We start from the raw sequence: 11,008 nt of genomic DNA, 5'->3' as shown, positions 1-11,008 counted from the left end.
AAACTTACGATATGTTCTGACCTAATACTGGAAAAGCTTCCCTTGATTCTAAACTTTTATTGACAAAAAAAGGGTTAAAGTTGAAATTATCTAAGAAATAAGAAAACAGGTTAATAATAGAAAATAACGATTACTGTTGAATTAACATTGCCGCTCTTTTCCTGTTAGTATTAATTTCTAGCTATAAATTGTTGGGAAATCAATACATACATGTAGCATCTACACATAAAATAGTAAGCTCAAATAAAAAATAAGAATACAAATATATTTGTTTCGGCCCAACTCAAAATGGTCTACTCCAAACCTAATCTACTATCAAATAAATCTTTATAATTGAGAGACTTTTTGAATGAGAAAAGTCACTAAAAATTACTTACTCAAAACTTAACCTAAAACCCAATTACATATTTTTTAATAGCCTACTTACCTAACTATTCTTTTGGTGTTTAATTATCTGAGATTACCAAATTAAAACCAAAATATCTTATTTATAATGGTGAAACCTCTTATACCTTTATTAAACTTCCGTTGTGGGTTATAAGACAAACTCAAAACTCTTATAACTTTCGATGTGGGATTATGAGATTCAAGACAAATCCCAACAAATCCTCTCTTAACTTGAATCTCCAAATACTTTAATTTATCTACAAAGCTAATACGCTTACCTTTCTTCTTTTTTTTCATCACAGGGATCCCGGCAATTGAGCCTCTATCAAGCATGTACAAGTAATCTTTTACCCTATTCCCTTGTTGAATCATATTACCATTCTTGTACACTTTCAACGAATCATTACTACCATAATATGTGTACTCCCGAAAAGCTAACTCACCCAAAGCAATTAAGTTGTAGCTACAACTCAATATATATCTTACATGACAAAACATCCTAATAACACCATTGTGAGATCTAAGACAAACACTCTCAATACCTTAAATTTGCACATTTTCTTTGTTAGCAACCACAATATCCTTATATTTTTCATTCTCATCCAACTCTAAAAAATAACTCTTATCATTGCAAACATGAACTGTAGCAATTGAATCTAAAACTCAACCTTTATCATCTTTCAAAGTCTGAGTCTTATCCATACAAGTTGTCAAAACAACATCATCATCACAGACACAACAGTAATAGTATCATTTTTTCTTTCATCTGATTTTTTCTCATCATTCGTCCTTTTGAAAGTAGTCATATCCTTTCTCAGCTTCTTGCAGTGCACTTAAATATGTTTTTTTTTACTACAATAATAACATTCTATGTCACTGTAATCTTTATCTCTTGACTTGGATTCCTTCTTGATTCATCAATCCTCTTATGAGTCATCCCTCAATCAAAACCCTCTATAGCTAGTGTACTCCCCCTTGATGATGAGTTTTATGCTTCCATAAACCTTTTGTTGTCACGTAACAGGGCAATCACATCATCTAACTTCAAAGTAAACCTACTCAACAACAAAGTCTGAACTAAAAGTCTATAAAACTTGGACAAACATGATAGCAAAATTAAAGCTTTCTCTTCATCTTTTAACTTATCAACAGAAATTGCCAACAATTGAGAAACTAATCTATTAAATTTATTCAAGTGATTATGAAAACTTGTACTTTTTTTTATCTTCAGAGAATACAGATACATCTTCAAATATAATCTGTTAGTCAATGACTTCAATGCATAAATGCCCTCAAGCTTATCCCACAAACTCTTTAAAGTACTCTTAATCAACATACTATACCTTTGGGGCTAGCGCCAATCTAATAGTACTAATAGCTTTCTTTTGAATTCTATTCCAATTACCATCAGACATTCCCTCAGGCTTACTACTCTTTAATGCTTATTCCAACCATTCAGAAGCACTTTTTTTATTCTTCATAATATAGCAGACAGAATTCCATTGGTATAATTTTGGACCTTCCAATCCATTTTTTCTCTGCCTATTCTACAATCATACGAAGAGAAATAATACTGATTCGGTCCTTAAATTTATTTGTGACCCACGAGGAGCCGTATGAATTGAAAATCTCATGTACGATTTTGGACTAGCGATGGGAATAGTGATGTTATCATCGACTATAATTATCTAACAGCTCAAGTGCAGTTGATATAATTGAGGCGCAATCAAAATATGGGGTTTGGGGATGGAATTTGTGGTGTCAGCCAATAGGGTAACGACAATTGGTATCTTTATTACATTAGCTAAAATTTATTTGTTTTTGTTTATTTCTATCGCAACAAGATGGACTTTACCTAGGTTAAGAATGGACCAATTATTAAATCTTGGATGAAAATTTCTTTTACCCATTTCTCTAGGTAATCTATACTAATAGCTTTCTTTTGAATTCTATTCTAATTACCATCAGACATTCCCTCAGGCTTACTACTCTTTAATGCCTATTCCAACCATTGTTGTACTAGCAGATCTTGAATCGTACTTTATCATAACATGAAATTATTCTTTCTATCAAATAATAGATTCTCAAACTTAGGCATAGGCATACTAAACATACTTTCTTCAGACATCTTGAAATATTTGCTTCACGATCTCTTGGGACCGAATTTTTTTCTTCCTACGAACCTTGCTCTGATACTATTTGTTAGAAAAATTACCACAGCTCTGATATTACTTATTAGAAAATCAACACGTATACGCAACATCCACACACAAAATAGCAAGCTCAAATAAAAAATTAGAACACAAATATATTTATTTTGGCCCAACTCAAAATAACTTACTCCAAACCTATCCACTATCAAATAAATCTTTACAATTGAGAGACTTTTAAAATGAAAAAAGTCACCAAAAACTCCTTATTCAAAACTTAACCCAAAACTTAATTATACCATTTTAATAGTCTACTTACATTATTATTTTCTTGATGTCTAATTATCTGAGACTATCAAATCAAAATCAAAATATCTTATTTATAATAGTAAAATCTCTTATACATTTACTAAATTTTAGATGTGAGATATAAGACAAATTCAAAACTTTTATAATTTTTTATATAAAATTATAAGATTCAAAGTAAATTTCAATATAAATTGCCAATTCAATAGCACTATATATCCTCACAAATATCGCAAGTTCGATCACAATGTCATTGATCATAAGAACATGGTTTATCAACTGTATTTTGCTTTTTATAGTAATTAGACGGGAAATCAAGAGTACTTTCTGTTAAATGTACGGTGAAGAAATACATCATGCATGGACATCGTCTTGCAGTTTTGAAATATGACGTACAAAATTAGTTGACTAAAAAAAGGCAAAGGGATCCATTTTTCTGTAATTTGAAGGAAAAGAAAAGTCAACTGCATTATTGCCATTTTCTTCAATCAATATCAGACAGATACTTAGTGCAACATTTTTTTTCTCCAGGAAAAGACTTGATGCTGCAATATTTCATCCCCTGAATCCTGCTAAATGTGAAAACAATAGCCGAATTATGTTATTGTAAGTTTGAATTTGGTGTAGCCAGCTTGGAAAGACGTTCAAATAAATCATACAGATATGTTAATTATTCTGAATATTAATGGACCATGTATTTCTCTTCTGATGATCACTTATTTTTTCCACCACCTCATTGAGGAGAAAGTGTGGGTACTAATCACATATTAGTTGGTTGAATCAATCTATCAAACTGAAACTGTTTCCTACTCATAATTACTTTCTGTCCTCGACAACTTGATCGAACCAAGAACTTGCAGGGTTGCATGCATGCATCAAACTTGCCTTTGATGCCTCCGGCTTTTGATCATCATCAGGGTTTTACTTTAATTATCAGTTATTTAATACCGTTTAATTTGGTCAGACTTCAAAGCATAACTTGTAGCATAAACAAAATTTGCTTGATTTAGATTGAAGGGTTTTGAAGCCGCAGTTCTCTTACTGATTGACATAGGGTTGATTGCTGTGTGGAAAAAAAAATCGTTGACATGACTCATCCTTATCTCATTTGCCATATAATTAAATAAATATGACTATTAACTGTTTAATTTAAAATTAATAGATTATAAGATAAGAAATCTAATTGAAAAATAAAATCACAAAAATTTAAGATTTAATAGTTATCGATAACATCACTTATCAATTACCAACTGTCTTGCATGAGAACAATAATAGAACAAAAGCAAGTCCTGTTACTATATTAAATATTTAATCTAAAATTAATTAATTTCAAGTAAAAAATTTTAATTTAAATATAAAATCATAAAAAATGTCATCATCACCTTAAGATTAACCATTGAACAAAACTCTTTGTTGCAAATTGTTCAACAGGTAGCTAGCTTGAAATATAAAAAATTATAAACATTTAAATCTCAAACTTATAAAGGATCAATTTTTAAAAATAATTATATAAATCAACTAAATTAAAATTTTGGTTCAAATGTAGCTTTGCTCTTAAATTTTGCCATACACTAATAACGGTGTATTTAATTAAACTAGCGTTGCAGTCATTTTCTAGATGTTCCCTAAAACAAAAACTTTAATTAAACAAAATGTGACGTAATATAATGATGAAATTAATTTAGGACGAATACTCGTTCATAGATAAAATTTACTTTTGGAATTATATTAGAATAATTAATTAATTTAATTGAGAGTCCAAGGATTCATGTCCCTATCACGTTTTGCTTCTAAACCTATGAATACAAAATTAAAAAGCTTGTTATGAATATAAATTGAATTGAGCACTTCTACACCTTGTTGGCTACTTTTCATCCATCTTTTTTTTCATAATTTTTAATTAATTTATTATTTTTTTAATATAAAATAAAATTTTTAATATAAACTGTTAGTCTTAAATTGATTATTGTTTTAAAATGATAAAAATTTTAACGATGTTTTTCAAATTAAATTACTTAAGATTTAATTTGAGCTTTTTAATTAAAAATTGAGCTTAAACATAAACTCAAATTTTAATTCAATCACTATTAAGATGTGATGTCTAATAGATTTAAAATTTGAATTTTTGAGAATAAGCTACAAGTTTTTTTTTTTTTTGTAAAAAAAGAAAGAGCTAAAAGGTAAGTTGAAAGGGATATTTCTTTAATCTCATGTAATCAGTGTTATAAAAAGACAGTAGCCCCCCGCTGATATGGTAAAAAATTTTATCATTATGCATGATTGCATGTGGATTAGTTTGGTAAAAATTTAATTTATTCAATTTTTGCACCTTTAACAGCCCATGGGTCTACTGCAATTACGCCCCCAACCTCCAATCGAAACAGGATCACACTCATTTCTACATTTGTCAGCAAAGAGGAAATAAATATTATAAACCCTCTCAGGTTTCAACATAGAAAATCCAGGATTGTGGAATCAGGAAGCGGTTTAAAAACTGCGTTGGCTCATATGTTGGAGTGTTTCAATCATTATTGTCATTGCCTCATATGTCAGAAAGAAGTATCATGTTTCTGGTCTCACTCTCTTCGTACTTTCTTCCCTGCCGTGATTCTAGTTTCTGCTCATTACTTATTTTTCGTGGTTGATTTTGCTACCCTCGGCTTGTATTCTTTTCCTGTCTTGGATCCAAAGAAGCAACAACTCCAATTGCAAAAAGTTGAAAGAGTCTTCTGTGGATTTTTTTTTTTTTTTTTTACATCAAGTGGCACCCCTCGTCCTGCTCCTGCTCCTGCAAACATAGAATAAAAGAAGAGTTGAAGAATATGAATACATGCTTTGCTTCTAAATTTTGGTGAATTTTTTATTAGAGACCCTGAGCAACTCTGTCTCTTTAAAGTCAGATGACTCCATTAACAGAAAAGCAAACCCTTTTTCCATGAATCTCAAGTAGGGGATATCTTTCCTTCTCTTTTATTTCTTTGTTTTTTTCTTCTTGTTTCTACTTTGATGCCAAGCAATTGCAAATTAAGGGATAGAAAGGTACTTATATAGAAAATTAAGCTGAAATGTTTGTATCAAAGCATCAATATGAGTTTGTGTGAGAAAGAAAATGATGTCCTGAGGCTGCCACTATTATGTATTAAACTAATTTACTAGCGCATTTAATGAGGCACAAAATCAGCAAATCTCAAGATCAAGGAGCATATGGATTTCTAACTGATGCAAAATCTCAACCCCTCTTACATTTTCATCCTTTGATTATAACACAACTAGAGCATCCCAACAGAAGAGGCTGAGAAAATACAAAGATGAAAGAAGAGGGAAAAAGGGGACTCAGGGTATGTTGAAACTAGTATACAGGTGTCAAAGCATAAAAAATTACAGCCTCCAAAAGTTTTGTGGGCGGAGGAAACATGTTTGCATCCCCAGATCAAAAACATCGTTGTAAAAAGTTTTTGTCCTTTATCAAATTAAAGCTCCTAGAATCACCAGATTTCATAGAGTGCTATTTTGGAAAATCTTCTATAACATTCCCTTGATCATAGGCAGCAGCCTCCTCCTGATATCTCCATCAGTTCAAACAACTTATACTTTGCTCCAAGAAATGACTGGAAAACAAAATTTTTAAGATGTTTAAAGAAATTGCTGCAATTGTCCATAAAAGCACAATATTAGGCATCAGATTACCCACCTGCTACTGATGTTTCCTGAGTGGTGTAACATAATTAAAAGTGCTCAATATTAGGTAAAGAGTTTGGAAACAAAAAATTACTTGGACAATGCACTATGCTCCATGTAGAACAAAATACCAGACTCCGTGTTAGGCTGTTACTTCTTGTTTTTGGGTTTAGATCTAACACAAAATTGCTCGTGGATGCATAGACTTAAACAACAATTCTTTTACAAGTTACTGTTAGTGTCCAAGATAAGCAGACATATGTAAAGAAAAGGAACGAGGATATGAAGATTAAATTCATCTATTTGAAGCAACATGGGCAAGGATTTGAATATACCTTGATTCTAGTGGGAGAAGCAGAAGACTTGGTCGAAGTTAAGGTTCCAAAGCCAAACTTTGGTTTCTTATCTGCAGGGTTTAATATTTGGAAAGAACACATTAACGTCTCATCCACGCTCATCACGGCACCAGCATTGTCAAACTCTCCACAGTAATTAGGTGCTGAAAATATGGTCACAAGTTGTCTATTAGCAAAGAATTCATATCCATCTTCAACAACCTGCAAGTGTAGATACCATTTAATGAGACAATTAAAGGAACCTGAGCTATAAGAATTTACCAAATGCTTCATTTAAATGCATTTAAACCTGGTGAGCACGACATATTAAATCAAGATCAAGCTTCTTGAGACAATCTATCACCCTATCAGCACCGAATATGTAGGAAACTCCCCTATCATTTGGCCCCCAGCCCTGAATGTCTTTACTAGGATCAGACCATAGGAGATCACATAGTAAGCCAGATTCTGGAACATCCATAGGTCTCTTTAAATTTCTTATCTGGTCCAAATTGTGGAGCTCTGGTGACAGTCCACCATGCATGCAGAATATCTTTTCCTCAATCAGAGCTGCAACAGGCAGGCAGTTGAAACAATCGGTGAATAATTTCCAGACCCTGACATTGAATCTTCGTTTACACTCATCATAAAATCCATAGATACGGTTCACAGACGCACATTCGTGGTTGCCCCTCAGGAGGAAAAAGTTTTCAGGATATTTTATTTTGTATGCAAGGAGAAGGCATATTGTCTCCAGGCTTTGCTTTCCACGATCTACATAATCCCCCAAGAATAAGTAATTGGCACGAGGAGGTAAACCACCCTTCTCAAAAAGCCTCAGGAGATCAGAATATTGACCATGAATGTCTCCTGGATAATGAAAAGCAGCAACATTTAAGACATATATGATATATCTATCAGCATAGGCCATGAAATCAAATAAATGTGAAATATAACTGCTTTTCATTGGAGAATAATCCGCCTCTTCAACAGTTCAATGGTAGAATCCCCTGATACAGCCATCAGTATGGAACTAATAAGCTGGAGAACTAGAAAGCACAATATATGACCCAGGTTTTAAATTTCAAAAAATGAAACAAAATTTGCAGCCAAAATTAGTAGCCACCATACAGTATAGAAAACAGAGAACTGACTCATATTTAAGATCTAAACTGTCATACATTGCAGAAGATCTAATTGCATTCAAATTGTCATCACATTCTCCTAAGTCAGGATTTAACGAAACAACATGGTCCATCCCAAAATGTGTCAACTGAATAACAATAATAACCTATGAACTACAAATCAAAACCCTCTCCAAACCTGACGGTTGTAATCACCAACAGAAATATTGCAATTAATTTTTGTTTAGAGTCAGGCTTGAAGTTCTTTTGCTGTATTTATGAACATCAAAATAAAAAAGTTTATGAACATAAATATCAATCAGCACCTTCAATACATAGGGTATCAAATTTAGAACATTTCATGGATAAATCAAACATCAAGCCACACCCAAAGCAAGTACTTTCCGAATTCAAACACATAAATCGGTAGCAACCTAGTTCAACAAGAATCAAATTCAACATAGAGACGAACTTAAAATGAAGAAAACAGAGTAAAAGAAGATACCACAGATCTTAATAGGTGCTTCAAGTTCTAAAAGAATGGGCTGCATCAAGAAGATATCTTTAGAAGCAAGACAAAGCTGCCTTATTTCAGACTCAGAGAGCTGGACTTGCTTCCCTGGTTTCCCTCTAACTTCAAGCAACCTATTGATTATACCATCAAGAAGCCCAGATTCCATAGTCCAACACCACCCTCCTCTCTTATCCTCCAAAAACAAAACTGATCACCTTCTTGGACCAAACAAGAAAGAAGAAGAAGAATAACAGAAAGCCAAGAAGATTCAAAAGCAAAGAGAAAGAACAAAGAAAGAAAGAAAGAAAGAAGTGTTCCACCACCTACATGCTATAATCTTCTAATGAAAGTGAAAGTGAAAGAGAATATTTTTCAGTTTAAGCATGGAATAGTCGCTATTGGTGAGCGGGGGTTTTTTTCATTTATGTTCGTTTGGTTCTTTAAATTTTTGTTTTTGGTGTAGCTTTCCTTGTTCACGCAGAAAAGAATTGTTGGTTGTTGGCCTTTTGTAATTAGCAGCAGCCACAAGAATATATTCTTAAAGTTCTCTTTTTGTTTAACAAATGACAGAAGAGAATGATAAGAGGAATCAGAAGAGAGGGTATAGAAAGAAATGATGAAATGAAAAAATGAAGTGAAAAAAAAAAAGCCAGAGAAAGCAAAAGAGTGTGCAAAGTAGGTGAAAAAATGGACCCCCAACAAAAACAATGCACCAGAGAAAAAAGAGATGATGATGGGAAATGAAATGAAAGAAGCTGACGCCTTTAAAATATACTGTTTAATAGTTTGACGGAAGGGGAAAGGCATGGTTTTGAAACAGCGGGTTCGGCAGCAGCAATAGCAAACTCTGGCAAGTGGCAAAGCGGGCTGGCATGGCGACAGTAGCACACCAGAACTCGATAGTTGACGCTGAGGCTGGATTCCAATTGTTTTACCGTTGATTTGATTGTTCCAATATGAGGCGGTGAAGCTGCCCACATGCTTAGCATCTGTGAAATGTGAATTCTTTTTGTTTGTTCTAATCGGAAACAGGGTTTTGTTTATTCTTTTATAATGACTTTTGTAGTCAAAGGGTGAACAATTATTATCAGAAGAACAATATTCTTGTAATCTCAACCTAATGAAAATACTTGTACGAAGTGGTCTAAATGTGTTCAACTCAAATTGGTTTAAAAAATAGGTTTTTTATTCAAAGAATTTAAACGATTCAAATAAAATGATAATCATGCTTAGAGTGGATAATTCAATTCATTTCGACGGATTTTGATTTAATCTAATTTTATAAAATTAATTTTTTTTTAAAATTAAGTTTTGGATAAGATTGAATAATATTAAAAAAATATTGAAATTGAATTAAATTTAAGTTTTAAATAAATTCAATCCGATATTATATAAAAATAATTTTTAAATTAATTAATTAATTTATATATATATATATATTTATATAATTATATATTTAAATATTTTATATTTAAAAATAATATTTTATATTTTAAAAAATAATATTTTATTAATTTCGAATTAAATTAGATCAGATACGATTTATATAATATTAGGTTAGATTCGGGTTTCAATATTGAAAAATAAAAAACTTTGGATCGAATCGAGTCGAGTTCGAATTTTACGAGTATAAAATCAAATCATATTTGAGATAAGCAAAAATTTATCTCGATCCGATCCGTTGTCATCTTTAATTCTGCTCTTTTGTCTTGTCTACAGTTTTCACAAGCTAAATAGGCAGAAAATATTTTTTATAACCAAGATCATAATTTGAAATAAAAAAATTTGTAAATGTTAGAATTTTAATTTTTTGTATTATTTTTAAAAATAATTATATGAATTTTTTAAAATTTAGGTTCATCTTTTCATTTCATTTTTTTTTAAATGCAAATAATTTTAGTAAGTGGCAATAATCGTGAATTTCTTAATTTATTAGCAGATTTCTTGAAGCTAAATTTTGATTCAATTTAAGAATAATATGTCTGTATTCATTTTTTTCCTTCCTTATTGACTTTATCTCCTATGTATGTTTAGTCTACTAGGTTACATAATTTAACAAGAAGTTTTTTTAAGGTTGAATTAGAAGTTAGGAATATAATTAGATCATCCTTATATATTTATTTTAAATATTGATATTTATTTTTTAATAATGTGACATCATTTAAATTATTAATAGTGCATAAAGTTTATGTATTGATAGTATATTAAATATAAACTTTTAAAATTATGATTTATTATTAACATATAAATTTTATATATTATCAATAAATTAAATGATATTATTTCATTAATAAAATGAATAAGATAAAATTATCTCATTAATAAGTAAATTTTATAAAAAAATATTAATTTTTATATATTTATTTCAAGAATTAATTTTTTTATTAATAAAATGATATCATTTAATTTTGTATCAATTTATAAAATCTTTACGTTAATAATATATTAAATATGAACGCAACAAGTTATATTAAATATCAATAAACAAAAGTTTAAGTTAACGAAGTTGAAGAA

General features: G+C 30.7%; 1 protein-coding gene across 5 annotated transcripts; it reads right to left on the bottom strand.

Moving 5' to 3' along the window:
- Positions 1-5,090: 5,090 nt before the first annotated feature.
- On the bottom strand, positions 5,091-9,504 carry LOC111306712 (serine/threonine-protein phosphatase PP1-like). Of its 5 annotated transcripts, XM_022904524.2 has the most exons (5): positions 8,486-8,622; positions 7,814-7,866; positions 7,167-7,726; positions 6,857-7,078; positions 6,049-6,451 (listed from the first exon to the last, which is right to left on the bottom strand). In XM_022904524.2, the coding sequence occupies exons 2-5, from the start codon at positions 7,821-7,823 to the stop codon at positions 6,383-6,385; spliced, it is 861 nt and encodes a 286-aa protein (XP_022760259.1). In that variant the 5' UTR covers positions 7,824-7,866; positions 8,486-8,622; the 3' UTR covers positions 6,049-6,382. The 5 variants fall into 5 exon arrangements, with proteins under 5 accessions (XP_022760255.1, XP_022760259.1, XP_022760254.1 ...); XM_022904520.2 differs by lacking the exons at positions 6,049-6,451; positions 7,814-7,866 and adding an exon at positions 5,091-5,631 and having other exon boundaries at positions 8,486-9,497; XM_022904519.2 differs by lacking the exon at positions 7,814-7,866 and having other exon boundaries at positions 8,486-9,504.
- Positions 9,505-11,008: the final 1,504 nt, after the last annotated feature.

This window comes from Durio zibethinus, chromosome 22, assembly GCF_047325235.1.
Source record: "Durio zibethinus cultivar Kanyao isolate XHJ-2024 chromosome 22, ASM4732523v1, whole genome shotgun sequence".
Classification (NCBI taxonomy): Eukaryota; Viridiplantae; Streptophyta; class Magnoliopsida; order Malvales; family Malvaceae; genus Durio; species Durio zibethinus.
Note: the sequence above shows the minus strand (reverse complement) of the source record. Positions and strands in the feature narration are given on the sequence as shown.

Bases quoted from the DNA above. Each gene is read 5' to 3' on its own strand.
- LOC111306712 (XM_022904519.2), bottom strand. From the start codon at position 8,660: ATGGAATCTGGGCTTCTTGATGGTATAATCAATAGGTTGCTTGAAGTT. The intron at 7,727-8,485 runs GTATCTTCTTTT...TTCATTATCCAG, and splicing joins AGCACCTATTAAGATCTGTG to GAGACATTCATGGTCAATAT. The intron at 6,452-6,856 runs GTATATTCAAAT...TTTGTTTTCCAG, and splicing joins CTTCTCCCACTAGAATCAAG to TCATTTCTTGGAGCAAAGTA.